General features: G+C 29.2%; 4 protein-coding genes across 4 annotated transcripts; 3 read left to right on the top strand and 1 right to left on the bottom strand.

Annotated features, from left to right (window-relative positions):
• Nucleotides 1-6,799: 6,799 nt before the first annotated feature.
• TVAGG3_0054390 (regulation of response to stimulus) lies at nucleotides 6,800-9,309 on the top strand (the record flags this gene model as incomplete). Its single annotated transcript, XM_001306816.1, has 1 exon — nucleotides 6,943-8,793. The coding sequence occupies one exon, from the start codon at nucleotides 6,943-6,945 to the stop codon at nucleotides 8,791-8,793; it is 1,851 nt and encodes a 616-aa protein (XP_001306817.1).
• Nucleotides 9,310-9,585: 276 nt separating this feature from the next.
• Nucleotides 9,586-10,666, bottom strand: TVAGG3_0054380 (uncharacterized protein; the record flags this gene model as incomplete). The annotated part of the gene is made up of 1 exon (XM_001306815.1): nucleotides 9,623-10,501. One exon carries the CDS (start codon nucleotides 10,499-10,501, stop codon nucleotides 9,623-9,625), a length of 879 nt encoding a protein of 292 aa, XP_001306816.1.
• A 68-nt stretch (nucleotides 10,667-10,734) lies between these two features.
• Nucleotides 10,735-14,248, top strand: TVAGG3_0054370 (protein localization to nuclear inner membrane; the record flags this gene model as incomplete). Its single annotated transcript, XM_001306814.1, has 1 exon — nucleotides 10,750-14,178. The coding sequence occupies one exon, from the start codon at nucleotides 10,750-10,752 to the stop codon at nucleotides 14,176-14,178; it is 3,429 nt and encodes a 1,142-aa protein (XP_001306815.1).
• Nucleotides 14,249-16,566: 2,318 nt separating this feature from the next.
• On the top strand, nucleotides 16,567-18,285 carry TVAGG3_0054360 (voltage-gated chloride channel protein; the record flags this gene model as incomplete). Its single annotated transcript, XM_001306813.1, has 1 exon — nucleotides 16,618-18,285. The coding sequence occupies one exon, from the start codon at nucleotides 16,618-16,620 to the stop codon at nucleotides 18,283-18,285; it is 1,668 nt and encodes a 555-aa protein (XP_001306814.1).
• Nucleotides 18,286-18,403: the final 118 nt, after the last annotated feature.

Here is an 18,403-nt window from a genome sequence, read left to right as displayed (position 1 = left end):
TAAATATTGTATATAATTATAGGATGACAAGAAGGATGGTAATGACAAGTTTGTAAAATACATCTAGTTTGTTAGATCTTCTTTCTAAACTAATATTATTGAATGACATAACAATTATACAATCCAAGAGATAATTATATTGCAGGAACGTTGTAAATTCTTGCTGTTGGTTTTTTGGTTGAAAGTGAAGCTTTGACTGATTTTCTTGTATCTCCTTCAGATAATTCTCTTATCGGAATTTCCGTGTGGTTATTAAGTTCAAGAATTTCCAATAATCTTTTACTATTATTTTATTCATAATGAGGACTCATTCCTTGGAGGAGAGAATAGAAATGGAAGTGCTCAATGATTGAAATATATATGAGAAGTTGTGGGAATAGGCAATAAATATATCCTGTCCATCTTATTTTCATGAAAGAGTTAAGTAGATCATTCATATCCATTGTTACAAGTGTTACATTTAATTGAATCACGAGTAAAAGCATATTTTGATGCAGAATCTACTGAATTGAATATTAAAGAAACTGCATAAATGAATAAAATCAAAGATGGGCCACTTATGAAAAGGATATAGAATGAAACACACTTGCTGTCTTAGAAAACATTAACATCTGTTATAATAAACAAGGCCCACACAATAAAAACCTCGATGATCCAAAAGACAAAGTCAAATGTATCAATCTAATATGTTAATACTTGTAAGTCAAATGAAACCATATAAGATCTAATTGGTCCTTGGATATCTATGATTGGAACTACAATTAATGTTGAAATTACTAATGTCAAACCAGAAGCAATAAGAATCGGAGCTATAATTGAGCATATAACATCGCTGTTTCTTCCAGAAAATTGGACTAAAATCGGCAGTTGTTTTTTAAACGGTATTAATGTAATTCTTGTATTTTTCTGGAACATCATTATATATATATTTCGTGTTCCATCATTATATACTTGCTAATTCTATTCTACATAAGTTAGAATATGAAATATATGATGAATTAGGGAATTCAACCGATCCGATATCATTGTAAGGTTGTTTCCTCCATTAGGATTGAATTCTTCTGGAAGCTTAATACCCATGGCAACATTAATCAAAAATGTAATTGTTTGAATTAGGCATGTTTGTAAAGACATGCAGATCAGGATAATATCCCATATCTACATTGAATAAATTTGATATTGTATTAATAAATTTCTTCTGGAATTGCTTATTTAAAAAGTTATTTTCGTAGTCATATGCAAAAACTGCAATTGAATGTGGTTCAAGTGGAAATTCATTGAAAAATCATATAGATCCACTTTTTGTAAAAAGTTAAGATATTTTATCATTTTAGGAATATCTTATTTCAAATGGTGCAGATATTAATGCTAAAAATTATTGGAATTCCACCCCTCTTCATTTTGCAACTGAGGTTAATTCCATAGAGATAGCAGAACTTCTTATTTCTAATGGTGCAGATATCAATGCTAAAGATGAAAACGAAAACACCGCTCTTCATTTAGCAATCGATAATAATTTCAAAGAAATAGCAAAACATCTTGTTTCCAACGGTACAAATATAAAAGCTAGAAATATTGGTGAATACACTCCTCTTGATAATGCACGCCTTAATCTTTTCGAAGAAATAATAAAGCTTCTTATTTCTAAAAAATAAAGAGTCCCAAAATCCCTACCCCAAAAGTGAATAACATTTTGCAAAAATGAGAAAGCAAAACTCGTTTTTTTTAAGAGTTTATTGGAAAAAGGAATGCAATTCTAACCATAATTACATAAATAGCAATATTTATGAGTATGTGTCATATCTATCGATACTATATATATATATGAAAGACATATGCGAAATTATTCTATTGGAGATGGAAAAAATATATCCAACTTCACATTTTTCAAAAAAAAAAGTGTATTGCTACAAAAAAAGATGCGATTAAAAGAATTATAAAACAAATAAATATTTAGTCTTTAAGTTTTTTCAGAATGAATGAAATAGAAGAGATACAGCGAATTGCTGTTGGTAAGAAATCCAATGATTTCGAATTAGATCTCTTCACTTTATCAACAACTGAATTTAACTCATTGATCAATTGATTCAAACTCAAAAACATTTTTTCTTCTTCTTTGTATTTAAATAAATCCAATTTTGATGAAAATAAATCCAAAAATTTTGTGTTCATCTCTATAATGACTTTTCTCTTTTGAATTTCATTCTTTTTGGTTTTCATAATGTATATTTCAAGCATTTTTATCAAAGAAATATTAAGCAGTATCAATTTCTCAAATCTATTTCTTAAAACTGACAAAAAATCTTCATCAAATGTCAGAATTTTTTGACTGTCAATTTTCTTGTTTGTCACTTTTAATTTGTCATAAATAAACTTGTAACAAATTTTTGAAAAGATAATAATTGTTTCTTCATTGACACTTTTCATTTCTTCACTTTTTGCAAAGTTTTTAACGAAATTAGAAATGTCAAATAAAACTGTTTTTGATGATTCCAAAAAAGTTCTAAAGACAAATTCAGCATCTTTCTTGTTTTCTATTTTGTTTTTAAGTATTTCTTGTGATATTGAATGAATTACTTCAGTTTCTGCTTTTGTATCACTTTTTGACATTTTTACAATTATTGACATCAATTTCAATGAATTTATCTTGGATTTCAAGTCTAAATCATTGATATTTGAAATATTTTTGATGATTTCTTCTTCATTCTTTCCTTTCTTAAGTAATAAAAGTGACATCGTAAATCTATCGTCTTTCTTTTGCAACGATAAATATTTACAAAGAAAATCACAAAATAAATCATTAATTTCTTCCTGATTTGCATCAAATAGATTTTCAGAACAAAATGAAACTAATGATGCTGGTATTGAATCAATATCATTTTCATTTAGAGAAGTGATCGCAATTTCTAAAATTCTTTTTGCCATGTAAATGTCATTTTGACAAAATTTAATTAAATTCAGAATATCTTTGTCAAATTGTCTTAATTTTGAGATAATTTCTTTCGGTTTAATTTTTTTATTTGGTAAAATACCAAAAGAATCAATTTCTATTTGATGATTTTGCAGCAAATGACAAATTTCTGATTCATAATCTTTCAAATTTGTCATTAATTTCAAACAGAAATCTTTCTGTGATAAACAAAAAGAATTGATCAATTCAACTGTAATAGAATGAATACAAATGATACTTTTAACATCATTTTTGTCACAATTGTAAATTTTGTTCTCAAACAATTTAAAAATGTCACTTTTCTTTAATAAATTTCCAGCTTTCAAGAAACATTTCAACATCGAAGAACATTTGACAATTAAATTGAAATCAAAGCCATCATTTTTCTTCATCAAATCATTTCTTAAATTCACTTCATTTTTGTCAAAAACCGATAAAATGAATGGTTTCAATTTGTCAAATAAAAAATTTGACATTTCCTGACAATTTTCTAATTGATCTGTTAATGTATCGAAAAATAGAATGGACATTTTGTCATTTTCATGTATTAAGAATAGAATATCATCAAAAAACTTTTTGTACACATCAGAAAATTTGAAAAATTTGGCAAAAACAAAACAAGCTGAAATAATTCCTTTTTCATTGCAATTCTCGTTGTGCATCGATATCAATTTCGTAACATTAATAACGAATGATGAGTTCTTTTCAATGTCACTTTTCTCCTTGAACGATAAATCAATAACCGTTTTGACAAGCAAAGTAAAAACCTCTTTTTCCAAATCATTGTTAACGAAAACAAAACTTTCTATAATTGGAATAAAAAGTTCCATTTTCTCTGGATGTAAATGTGATAAATCATATATAAAAAGTGACATTTCTTTTTGGAACAAACAATTAGAAAAAGAAATAAACAAAGATGATGTAATATCTTGTAAAAACGTGACACTATTGAATTCATCAAATAAAGTTTTTGTCAAAAATAAACCGTAATTGAATAAATTCAATTTTGGTGAACTGACCAAATAAAGAACAAAATCTGACAATGAATTTTGGAGTTGTAACAAGCATTCACTGTGATTTTCAATTGATTTTTGTAAATTACGACGATTTTGTGAATTACTAAAAAGTGACAAAAATAAATCATTCAATTTTTTCTGATAAATTTTGTAATAAAAGAATAAGATGAACAAAATCCAAAAATCGAATACTCCGAGGTTCTTTTCTTCTTGAAATTCATGAATAAATTCATTTCCAATAACCGTTGACGATAGAAACCGTTTAAATATTTCTATCAAAAATATCTGACAATCTGTTTCTAAATCAAGGTTTTCTACCATCAGATTCAGTTGTTTCCTTATATTTGAGACTGTTTCTTTCACATTCTTCTTGTCACAAACTTCTAAAAGAAAAGTTATCAAACTTGGCAATTCGTCACTTTTTGATGATGCGAGAAAAGTGACAAGAATTTGATAACGAAACTTTTCTTTTGAATTATTTGACATTGATGTCTCTGAGATCAAAAAGAAAACGTCTGATGTCATTTTTGGTTCTTCTTCAACTAAATTCAGCAAAAAATCCGAAATTTTTTCTTCATCAGAACAAATATTGAAGATTGACTTGAGAAGAATGGATTTCGCAACAGGATGCGATGATTTTATAGAATTGAAAATGAAATTTGTGTATTCATCACTGTTATTTTCGAAGTTTATAAATGAGATTTCGTTAATTATTTGATTTGTAATGTTTCTGATTAAATTTGTATCTGTTTCATATTCTGTTAGCTCGAATAGTTCTGTTGTCATCTTGTACATTTCGTATTTAATGATTTCTGTCGTAAATAAGATTTTGAATAACGATGAATTTTGATTTTGACCTTTTTTGAACCAATGAATGCATTTATGGATATCAACAAAGTATGGCCTTATTGAGTTCATCTTCATGATTACTTCCACTTTCGATTTTTGTTTGATAAACTCATTGAAATTTTTTATAATATTTTGAGAAGGTTGAATTAATGAGGGAATTCCTTCATCGTCGAAAGAAACTCCAATATCCTTCATCCATGATATGTCTGCTGTGCTTGAAACCCTTTTTCGTGTAGGAGAAACTGTCGTGGAGCTTGAATAACTCGACATTAAATTTTTTTGGAAAAGGGAAGTTCACATGGGAAGTAAAATTCAATAGTTTACAAATCACTTTTTATAATTTTTGGTTAATTATGATGCAAAAAGATTATTAAATCTATGGCAGTCCCAACGGGAACCGCGGTAATTTACCGAGGTTTCCGCACACCGGTTCCTTTTTTTAGGAATTTTTTAGATTAAAAAATATGCTTTGTAAATCATTTTTTTGTAAATCGGCAAAAATTTGGAAATATTCTGATGACAATAAATCTGGGAATAGTATTTGAAATACGAGAACAACCTATTTAAAAGTGTTCCGTACCGAAATGCATCACTAGAAAAGTGACAAAAAAGTGATACTTACTCTTATTTTGCGCGGCAATTTTTCTAAGTTATTTTGTTAAGCTAAATGTGTTATATATCAAATCAGCTTTATAAATATTATAGAAAAGTTTATTTTTATTTTATTTTTTATTATTATTATTATTTTTTTAAATTAAAAGAAAACATTAGAATTATATGGATATATTTAAATTAATTATAAAAATAAAATTGAATATATTGAAGTTTGAGTTTATAGGTATACAAATTTTAGAGGCATTTTGGCTGAGAACTATGGTCTGCGAGGTACATAGATAGAATCAGTACCTCGCAGACTATAGTTCTCTATATGGCGCCGAAAATTTTTGGTGAAATGTCGTCGCATTTCACCAAAAATTTTTCGGCGCCATAGGAAGAATTGGAGGGTGTGAGATACTATTACATGCTATAGTACTCATACCCTCCAGTTCTTAGCCAAAACGGCTAAAAATTGCTCACAATTTCAACAATTGTGAGCAATTTTCAGCCATTTTGGCTGAGAACTATGGTCTGCGAGGTACATAGATAGAATCAGTACCTCGCAGACTATAGTTCTCTATATGGCGCCCAAAAAAAAATTTATGATTGTTTTTTATCAAATCTTATCCATATTATTCTATTAATGTTAATTATATTTTATCAATTATATTTTTTAAATAATAAACACAAAATCCACTAATTTAAAATTGGCGCCAAATGTCACTTTTGCTAGTGATGCATTTCGGTATGATATATTTGAGAGGAGGAGGATTATATTTTTGAAAGGGTGAAACATTATGAATATGTTAATTATATAATAATATGTATTATTATAAAAAAGAAAAAATAAAGCACGTTAAAATTTTTCTTTCTTGATTTTTTACAAAATCTACTTAGAATTATGCAAAATATGACTAAATAATTATAAATTTCAAGTTAAATTTTAATTTTGATAAATAATTTAAATTTCAAAATATCAAGTTCAGTTCGACTATGTATGTAGTAATTCCTCAATAAAGTGCCAAAACCCTATTAAAATATATGAACATTTTCAACATTTTAATGTTTTTATTTAAAAATTTGATGGAATATGAGCTTCAAACAATTATTATGTAAATAAAAATAATTAAATATATGTATTTATTCGTATTACAACCGTAGTAAGTCGATTTTTTTGACCCTATATTACCGCACGGCAATGTTTTTCTCGATTTTGTACAGCCCTAATTAAATCTGTATAATCGAAGAATTTTCCGAAATGATAACTTGATAAGCTACTTTTTCAAAAAATTAAATTTGTCAGTCCAATAATATCATAAATAAGAAAGCACATATAATATATCATCTGTATTTTAACTGTTTGTCTTGTAGTCACGTGCAATTTGTATGATAATCAACATTCACTAAAATCTCCTCATGAAACATTGATTTTATATGATTTTCCTTTTCTAGAGCATGTGTTGATGAATATACATTCTGGTGGTTTAAAGACATTTTTTTGATGAATCCTTAGATACTAATCTGGCAGGAATGTTAATTTCTGATAAATATTACTCTGATCCTGGTAAAGTCCTCAGAGGAGTTGATTTATCTTATCCAAATCTTATTATTTCAAGCGAATGTCTTCAAATTTATGGAAATTCCATCAGTGATTACTGTTTTATGTATTCCAAAGATACTTTGGAATCATTTTCATTCCAACCTAATCCAAAACTCACCAAAATTGGACCTTATTCCTTCTATCAATGTACTAAATTATCCCGTATTGATTTATCACCCTGCACACAGTTAATAATTGTTGACTCATATGCATTTCAAGGATGTTCATCAGTCACAACTCTCTTGCTACCAAATGGATTACAAAATATTAGTATATACGCGTTTTCACGGCTTAAAATTTCATCGGTAGTAATTCCATCTAGTGTAACGTATATTGCTGAGCGAGGATTTTCTGATTCATCAACTTTGACATCGGTCACTTTTGAAGAGGGATCTAAGCTTGCAACTTTGGAATCACATGTGTTCATGTCAACAAGCCTAACTAAGATAACTATTCCAGAATCCGTTACAAAAATTTCCGGCCCATTTTTTAATAATATTTTAACATTAAAGAATATTTACGTTCATTCAAACAATCATATCTTTAAAACAGATGGATCTGCAATTTATTCACCAGATTATACAAAAATCCATGCCTACGCCCCAAATGCATCAGAATCTTATGAAATCAATTCAAAAGTTGTTCATATTACAGCAGGAGCTTTTACCTCTGCCCAATTCACGTCAGTTACAATACCGCCAACAGTCAAATATATTTATAATTATGCTTTTCAATATACGACAAACTTAAAACAGATAACTTTGCCTCCAAATTTGACAGCAATTTCAATCAATTGTTTCTATGGCTCTGGTTTGACATCAATAGAAATTCCAAGCCAAGTAACAACAATAAGCACTGGAGCCTTTGCTAACTGTTACTCTTTAACAAAAGTTGTTTTACCTGAGAGTATTAAAACAATTGAAGGAAATGCCTTTCCTCTTAATATTAACATTGTTTTAAGTAGTTCTTCTTCTCTTTATTTGGATAACCAAATGTTGTTGATACAATCTGATAACACTTCTATTATTATGTGCTTCAATTCTGCTGCAACTTCAATTACGATTCCTTCCAGAGTTAAAACAATAAAGAACTCTGCTTTCAAACAGAAAAACAAACTAAAAACAATTGTTTGCGATGGAATTTCAGAACTTGAATACATAGAAAATAATGCTTTCGATGGTTGTACGAGTTTAACTACAATTCCAAGCTTTCCAATGCTTAAATCAATTGGATTTAGAGCATTCTATCAAACAAAACTTAATTCTAACATGATTATATCTCAAAATGTTTCATATATTGGACCATCATCATTCGAACAATCAACAATTCCAGGAATAACAATATCTTCTCAAGTTGAAAGTTTAGGAATTTATAATTATGCCTTTAAAGATTGTCTAAGTTTGTCTCAAGTTTCATTTCAAGGTTGTTCTGCTTCTGTTACTATTGGCACGAATTGCTTTGAAAATTGCAAATCTTTGGGTTTCTTTAATGTTGTTTCTAACATCAAAGAAATCGGTTCAAGTAGTTTCATAAACTCTGGAATCAGTCATATTTCATTTGATAACAAAAGAGCATCATTTAAGATCTTAGATACAATGCTTTATAAAGATTGCATCGGATTGGAAGAAATTGATATTCCTTCAAACATTTTGACGATTGGAAATGAATGTTTCAGTGGAACATCAATAAGGAAATTATCTATTCCTGATAGTGTTGAAATATTGTCATCGAAATGCTTTAGTAACTGTATCAATTTAGAAAGAGTTGAAATAGCTTCGTAATGTAATTTGAGAGAAATATTAACAAGAGTTTTTGAAAATTGTTCCAGTTTATCTTATATAAGTAACTTTGTTAGCCAAGGTTTTGCATGCGTAAACAGCACAATATTTGATTCTTCATTTTCTAATGTATACATTCATGCTCCTGCATGCAAAGATAACTATATTAGCTTCGATCATAGACTATTAACAGTTAATGAAGGAGCTTTTATTAATTGTGTTTATGTTGAGATTGTTGTTTTTGTTGATTTGAGTGTTGTTTCTATTGGAAGAAGTGCTTTTGAATCATGCATCAGACTGAAACAGATAAGTATCCCTTCGAGCGTAGAAAGTATTGGAGAATATGCTTTCAGAAACTGCTCGAGTTTGAGATGTGGTGTTCTCTACCAGAACAAATCAGAATCATTTAGAGAAATTCTTATTTCAAGTGGACTATCTAAACTATCGCTTCGTGCTTGCGAAATCTTTAGTTGTCCAATTAAAAGATCAATCGATTTTCCTGTTTCATTATCTCAATTCACTGTTTTTATTCTCCTTTAAAATAAAAAATTCTTTGTTTGTTATTATAAGTAATAATCAGCATATTAATGTTTCTTTAGTCATGGTAAATTCTAAATTATTAGATTTCAGGTGATGAATCCATAACATTTTGATAAAACTTGCCTTTAATCCAATAATGTCTTCATTAATATAGCCTATAAATCATTAAAGATGTAGATACTTTGAAAAAAATACATTTTCAATCTAAATTTCAAATATCAAATTATGATTTCCAGAAAAATGAAAGAATATTATAAAAAATAGTATACAAACACTTTATTTTTAATAGTAGTTACTTAGAATCTTGTAGTTGGCTTTGAAGATGAGCAATTCTCTGTTTTAATTTTTCATTTTCTTGTCTTGCGTCAAGAGCTTCTTGAGGATCTACTTCTAAGTCAGGACGAGCTAAGATATTTCTCAATCTCCTGTTTTCTCCCATAACAAACTCTAATTCTACGTATGGCTGCAAATGATTGTTAGTATTTGATAAATTCCTTAGTATTTTGTTTCGTATAATGTTGTTTTGTGGGAATTCAAGTTTGGAATCTTTGTTTGTCACCCAAGAAATTGTTATTTCTTTCTTTGGAACTGTCGGCTTTTCAGAAACGCCGCTTGACTTGGAGCACAGGTTGTATATGAGCAAGATCTTAGTCTTGACATTAGATATTATGCGTAATTGATTAACAATTTTCTTTGTATCAAGATATTGATTGTAGAATACATCCCACATGCTTTCTTTCTTCTTTTTCTTTCGTATCTTCTCGATTTCTTTTGACATTTTGTCTTCTGTTTCCAAAAATTGCTTGACATTATTTGGATCTGAGAGTAAGTCTTTCAATTTGTCAATAAAAGATACTAAAATGGATGATGATTCTTCTGATAATGTGCTTGTTAAACTATTAAGTATTTCTAAAGATTGAAAAACTTCTTGCATTTGTTTTTCAATATTTAACGAAGTAGATGCAGTACGCAGATCAGCAATCTGACTTTGAAGAGGAGTTTTTGTTTTGTCTGAATAAAAATCGAGTATTTCTTTTAAATCATCTGATATTTTGTAAGATTTAAGGGTACAAAGGTCATCTATGAGCATAGAAACATCAACATCATCCAAAGTGGCTAGTAGTGTGTTTATCTCGACAATTATCTCGTTCTTATCGGCACTATTAGTCATTTTTGGAAGTTTTTTTATGAGGAACCAAAATTGTTCAAATTGTGATTTATTAGATTGTACTCATGCTATACTATAATATTTTATGGTCAAAACTGTATTTGATGAAAAATATGCTATAAAATTGTAAAATTTTGCTCTGAAATCAATCAAAACGGTGGGTACTCTTGTAGTTGATTGTATTTTCGAAGTTGTTTTAAGAAAAATTTGAGATGATTTTGGAAAATTTAGTGGGAAAAAAGTACAAAAAAATGACGTTCCTTAATGGAACATCAGCCATTGATATTGATTATACTGATATCATGGTTAAGTTACAAGAGGTTCAGGATACTTGTAGTTTAATTCCTGATCGATGCGGCCTCGGTCCTCCAAATTATAATGCTGAAAAACAGTATAATGAAGCTAATTCATTTGAAGAATTAATGACAATGGATCAAACAACATACAATCACCCCGATGATATAATTCTTGCAGCAAAAAATGCTCGACAAAGATTATACTTTGGAATATTTACCGAAATCAACCTCCAATATTGCATTATTGATAACAAATTCTACTATTGGAGAAAAGGATCTACGAATTATCATATGTTACTGTTCGATAAAATAATTACGGCCATTTTTCTCCTGAAAGAACTGCTTTTAATAGGCACAGAACACTCACTTTACATTTATAAGATAGATCTTAACCTATGTTACGATAAATCATATCAATTCTTACCAGATGAAAATGAAATACCCGAGCCACCAAAATACTATAGCAAAAACATCGGATTTTACATATCTGCTCTTACTGCATCATCACTTGATACCATTTTCGCAGGTTCAGACAACGGATCAGTTTATTCAATTATTATTGATGATCTTGGCATTTATTCACGAATATTTACAACAAATCCGATACCTGATTGTATTTTAGAGTTCACTTTGTCACTTTTTCCAAAATTTTTACAAATAAATTATCCAATTTCGAAAATTGTTTATGATGAAACTACGAAACTGTTAGCATCAGTAGATACGGCCTCGAACATCAGATTCTTTTATGTCAAAGGCCAAAAAAACGCAATAGAATTTTTTGATTTGTATTCAATCAAAAAAGAAAAGATAATTTCAATAGTTCCTGTTCCACAATCAGATTCGAAAGTCATCAGGTTCATTGTCTTCTTTGAATCAGGAAAAAGAAACTACATTGGAGAGATATTTAATCCGATTTCGAAAAAAAAATCAATGGAAATTGTTCAAAGTCGTCCTCCGCCACCAAATTTCAGAGGTCCTGCAATAGAAGCTGTTTCGCAACTCGGAAGAACAGTTATTCTCACTAAATCAAAGATATATATCATTAAATCCGAGGTTGATCTCCAAAATCCATCAAAAATATGCGAAACATGTTATTGTGAATTTATTCCTTATACAGGATTATCTATTTCCACGAAAATTCACAGTGTCAGGACAATTTTAACTGATACTTTTAGACATAGTTCATTTTGGCAGAATATACATGATCCGTGGGCTATAAATGTTGTTACGAGTAGTCTTTTGTTCACTGTTAAGTTTAAGTCTGCTTCTGATGATTTATATGATTTGTTGGTGCAAAATAATGGAAATTTCACCGACCAATTATCAAAATATTTCTTTGAACATAAATATTTTTGTGAAGCTGGTCTAACAGCTGTTCATCTGGCAACAATATACGGCTGGGATATCCAGAAAATGGTTCTCTTCACTTTGGCTCAGGTGGCAAAAAATTCTTTACAAAAAATTGACATTTTGCCAAAAAGTGACGTGTTTTCGAAAAGTGACAATTTCGCAAATTTCTTTAATTCTTATAATTCTTATGATTTTGAAAATTTTGACAATTTTTCAATACGTGACAGTTTACAAAATGTCACTTTTAAGAATTTGACATTTGCATCTAATTGTTTTTTGTATCAGTTGGGATGTTACATGGCAATTCCATGGAGTTATCCTGTTTTCGAATGGAAAGATATAAATAATGGATACGAAATAACAAAAGAACTTAAAGTAAATGATTATTACAAAGCTAACTTCAAAAAATCAATTTACCATATGCAGACAATGTCAGATTTGATGACAAGATTTGTTTATTTGTTGAGACAAGTCTGCAACGAAGAAGAACTCATTTTGTTGAATTCTGATTTGATTTTTTTGCAAAAATTTACAGAATTTTGCAAATTTTTCGGTGAAACTTTTACTTTGTTATCAATCATTTCAGAACAAAAAAGAGATACTCTCAAACAAATATTAGAACAAATAGAAGATAAATCAATTCGCGATAGATTAACAAAATTTCCATTTTGTAGTTTATCGTCTGGCAAAACCGTTTTTGAATGTTTGAGAGAATTTTGTTGGAAAATGATAATGAAAAATCCAAGACTTGGAAACAGATTTATAAGAGAAACTCCGAATTATTTCTCTGTTGAAGATTTTAAGGTTTTGATGTCAATTTCGGAATTGTTGACAATAAAAGATGAAAATGATGGAAAAATCGAAAGAATCGTTCAAAATATTCTCCAAAATATCAATAGGAAATTCGATTTGAAACATGTTTTCAATAATTTAATGAGATTGAATAAATTCAATGAAGCGGTTACGGTTATTTTACAAAAAGTGATGGTTGTTGACATTGACAAAGTTGCATTAAAATGGTATAAAAATGGATGTAACAAATATGATGAAAATGGTCGATCTATGTTTGATAAAGTTTATTTTTGTTATAATTTAGTTTTGCAAAAAGTTGATGAAAATAACCTTAAACAGGTTTTATCGTTCGATGATGAATTATTCCATTATTGTCTCTACAAAAAATTGATGTCGGATCAAACTATGTTCACTTCACTTTTGATGATTTCTACTCCATTTCTTTTGAATTTCTTGAAAACGCAAAATTTGAAAAAAGAAATTTGGAAATTTTATTTCAACAGAAAAGAAATTCCAGAATCAGTCTCAGAACTTCTTAATTTATTGAGTTCTAATGTTCTAACTCTTACAGAAAGAGAAGAATTAATTGAAAAAGGTCTTTTAATTTGCCAAAGTTTTAATTTGACAAATTATTTGAATGAGTTTGAAAAATTGAATTTGATTGAAAAAGTGACGAAAATTTATCGTCAACGGACACGTTTTATTATTCAAGAAAGAAATATGCAGCATATACTTGAATTAGTAACGAAAAGGAAGTTTTGGGACTTGTGTTTAATGTTGATTAATGATTATCCTGTTGAAAACAAAAACAAGGTTTTAAGTCAAGTTTGGACGAATTTTTTGATAGAAAAAAAATTGCCGCAAACAGAAATCGAAACGAAAGTTGTCGAGTTTTGCAAGGATTTAGGTACAAAAGGAGATATATTCAATGTTGAAATTGTTTTACCTGTTTTTGAAGAATATAAAATGAATAGAAAATTTGATGTTTTGTGGGCTACAAATTTGATGATAGAAAGTGGTTTTGACAGTAAGGAAATGTTCAAAATTTATATGAAACTGCTTGAGAACAGAAACATTTCTATGCAGATAAGATCTAATTTCACTTATTCTGCATTAAAAGTTGCAAAAATAACGAAAATTTCAACAGAAAATGATAAAAATAAGTTGAGAAAGTACTTATCAGAATCTACAACAACAGCACCTTATTATAATGATTGTTTAAATATACTAAATTGTTTGTAATATTATTTGTATTAATTGAACTTAGTTTTTAGCAAAAATTTAATTGAGTATAAAATAAACTAGAATTAAGCCATTTTTTATTCTGCATTTTGAATGATATTCTATGTATGAGAATAGAGAGTATAAAATATAGAATTTGAATCTATTTTTCAAAATTCAAACTAAAATTAACTGGGATATAAGTTACGACCAATTGCTGTATATTCCTATAGATAGTCATAATACCAAATATGCGGAGATATAATGCCGAATTAGCAATTTTATACAACGGAGAAATTATTGGAAAAATTATATTTTAAAAGCCTGAAATATGTGTGAGATATTTGCATCTTGTGTGTGATATTAATCTTCACAAATAAAATTTATCAAATAATTTATGCTGAGAATTTCAGAAAAGATTTTTCCTTGGATTTTTTTTAGAATTTTATGAGATGAAATCCACCCAAGAACTATACGATCTTGGCTTAACTCTTCAATGGATATATTTTTAACTTAATATGTAGCCAATAACATTTAAAAACTATAAAAATAATCTTCACAAATTTTCGTCCATTTTCAATGCGCTCTCAAAAATTTTATTGAAAAAATGAGTCATAATTTCAAACCATCTGCATTCTATACTATTAATATGTTTTCAATTTTTCAAATTCTGAAAATAAACAGAAAAGTTTTGGTAATTTGGAATTATGCTTTTTCAACAGGTTTTCAGTGTGTATCGCTATAATCTTCCATCATGTATATGGAAAACAATCAATAGCTACAAATCATTCTCAATTGGAAGCAATGTTCAAAAATTTCATTCAGGCTATTATGAAATCACTGGTTTTCCTGAAGACTATATACTCGACAATGAAACCGGAAATGTATTTAAAAATGAAAAATACTATTATTGCTATGGAGTCAATTTTGAAAATTCCCAAAACACTGTAATCAGTATTACAGGTGATGATATCAACGCGAGCATATTAATTGAAGAATGTATGTTTAATTCTATATCAAGTACTGAAAATGGTGGTGCCATAAGATTTGAATGCCTCGGCCAAATTCATCAAAATAGAGTGTGTTCTATTAAATGCTCCTCAAGGTTAGGCAATCATGCATATATTATTTCATCTTCAGGAAATGCAAAACACTCAATTTTCGAAACTACTATATCTGAAACTTTTAATACTAATCCATCCAATAGTTTATGGATGCAAAATGATATTAATATAAAAACAACAAACTTCTCCAAGCTGATTATGCCTAAATATTCAGCATTTATATTGAATAATTTCACTAGGGCAAAGGTACAATTTTGCACAATTGCGAATAATGTGGCTAGTAGTTCTGTTCAGACCTCTGTCATTATTTATTGTAGTGATTACAATGGAGTAGATCTTGAAGTTGAATTTACTAATATAATTGGAAATATATATGAAGAATATGGTGCAAGATTACAATGTAATGCAATATTTACCAGATGCGCAATTTATTCCAATACAGCAAGAGTTGGTAAAGAATCTGGTTTTTTTAGGTCTGAGACTGAAGGGAAAACAATAAAAATAGAAAATTCATACTATGATGGCTTTGTTGAAAATAATTATACAATTTTGGATCCCGAAAATAATAAAATTGTAAATTTAATCAACTTCTTGAACCTAGGTGCAAGGCTAAAAAAATTCACGACATTTACGATAAGAATTGTGCCCCACTTGATGAAGAAAAGGGTAAGGAGCAATTGCTAACCTATATTCTTTTATTTCTTTTGTAACCAAGTGTTATTTGCAATACTCAATGTTATTATATTTATATCTCTATGTAAATTTGATTTATATAAACAAATTAATTTAAAAGAATCATTCCGAAAGAAAAACTTATAAAAGATGATTAGAAGGGGTGAGGAAGTAAGTTAATTTTTAATTCATCATTGCGGATCAGATCGATTTTGAGATTTTTTTTAATTATGATTCCGTTTCATTATTGAAATTGAAAAGATTTTTATGTGAAATGCGGGTAAATTTTTGAATAACCATAAATTCGATTTTATTTGGTATATTTAAAGTGTTAGGATATTTAACGCTATTGGTTACATCAGTTGAAGAAAATTGAAAGATATTGATTTTGCTCATTCAATTTTGATAAGTTTGTTTACAAATCAAATATGCAATGAATTTGATCAAGTCATTCTGATGTAATGTAAACAAATTAATGAATTTATTTTCCAAAACGATGGTGAATTCCTATCAATTTTTGAAAAATTAAATACGTTTAATGAATATTAATTTAAATATCGATAATTTATTGAACGCATGTAAATAGGCACTTGAAATTTGACAGTGATAGTTGATGATTTCGTATTGATTATCTCTTAATTACTGATTTTATAGAGTGGAATGAAAATAGTATCTTTTTGTGAAACTATACAAAATTGAATAAACGATAAAAAAATCCATTTCAATGTCTGAAAATCCAGAAGTGTCACAAGTTGACGATAATGTTGCTAATGATGGAAATCCAATTGAATTACCAGATAGCAATGTCGATATTGAATCACAGAAGGAAGCAATCCCTCAAAAAACCAAAAAATATAAAAGGAGAAAACAATATTTTACTTTTCTCAAGAAATTATTCCTCCCTCTTGTCGCAGTTGGATTGGCCACAGGTGTATGTTGCGGTGGTATCATAGGAACATATCAATTTCTTGCAGAGTTACTCGTCGATAAATCTAAATACCTCTTTTCTCTTGTCCGTAAAGATTTACGATGGTTACCACTTGCATTTTTCATTGATATATTAATCGGTTTGGGTATTGGATTAGCATTGGAGTGGTTCAGCGAAATTCGAGGAAGTGGAATCCCTTACATCGAGAGTGTCGCTCGTGGAAACCTTGGTCTCACATGGTACATTTCCTTACCAGCTATGTTTGTGGTCAGTTTATCCAGCCTCTTCTCAGGTCTTTCATTAGGATCTGAAGGTCCATCAGTATATCTAGGTGGTTGCATCGGATACGGATTCGCCAAGCTTATTAAGATGAATCATATTCACGATATGCTGTTAGTTGCAGCTGGTTCTTCAGCAGGTCTGGCAGTCGCATTTGATGCTCCTCTATCTGGATTGATTTTCGCTTTAGAAGAAGTATACCGAAAATTCTCAACACAAATTATCCTCGTTTCCGTTATATGCGTATCAGTTTCACAAATTATTACACATCTAATTTTCCATCCAAGAATCATGCTTATTAACGATATCGCAAATGAAAAATTCAACATAATTACATTCTTAGTTGCCATCTTTTGTGGCTTGTCAGGCGGATTTATGGGTGCGTTATTTAATTTAGGTATTAGAAGAGCAAGAAACTTATACAAGTATGCGAAATTCCTTCCAATGAAGTTTTACGTTATAATTCCAGAAGTACTAGCCGTCGTTCTCTGTACATTTTTCCCAGATGCAGGTTTCGGAGGCGCTACTGTTCTAAAGAAAGTACTGAATAACGAATTGAAAGTATGGGAAATCGCTACATGTTTCGCTATTAGATTCATTTCCATCCTTATTTGCTTCGGATCTAAAGCATCAGGAGGAATCTTTATTCCTATGCTTTCAATCGGAGGTTTGTGGGGTGGATTGGTTGCAAAACTAATGGTTCTTGCCGGTTACGATTCAACTAGATATACTTACATGGTTTTAATGGTAATGTCTTCATTTTTCACAGGAGTCGTCAGAGCACCACTAACTGCAGTGATTTTACCAGTTGAATTCACAATGCAGTTTTGTGGCTGGCTTGGACCAACAACAGCTGTTGCTTGGGCTTACATTATTGCAGAAGTAATGAGAATTGAGCCATTATACGAAAAACTTATGGAAGCTCTTGTCGAAAAGAGAGATGAAGATGAGCTGCAAGATTTCGAAGAATTCTCCTTCTTAGTTACACTTGAATCAATGGTTTGTGGTTTGACAGTCAGAGAAGTCATTCTTCCTGAAGGAACCCTCATAACTCATATATTAAGAGATAAGACACCTATTTTCCCTACTGAAAACACTCAAATCATTGACGGAGATGAAGTATTCTTCAAATGCTCATCAGAAGAAATAGAATCTGCTGAAGAACAAATGTCAAAGTTATTCTAACTTTGTTATAATCATCTATAACTATATATTGTTTTAAAAATAATGTAATATTTCATTTCTGATTTTCTCTTTATATATATGAAATATTTTGAAGCACAGTTCTCTTAGTATCAACATG

The sequence above is a fragment of the Trichomonas vaginalis genome, chromosome IV (assembly GCF_026262505.1).
Source record: "Trichomonas vaginalis G3 chromosome IV, whole genome shotgun sequence".
NCBI classification, from domain to species: Eukaryota; Parabasalia; order Trichomonadida; family Trichomonadidae; genus Trichomonas; species Trichomonas vaginalis.
The sequence above is the reverse complement of the archived record's forward strand: the minus strand, read 5'-3'. Positions and strand labels throughout refer to the sequence as shown.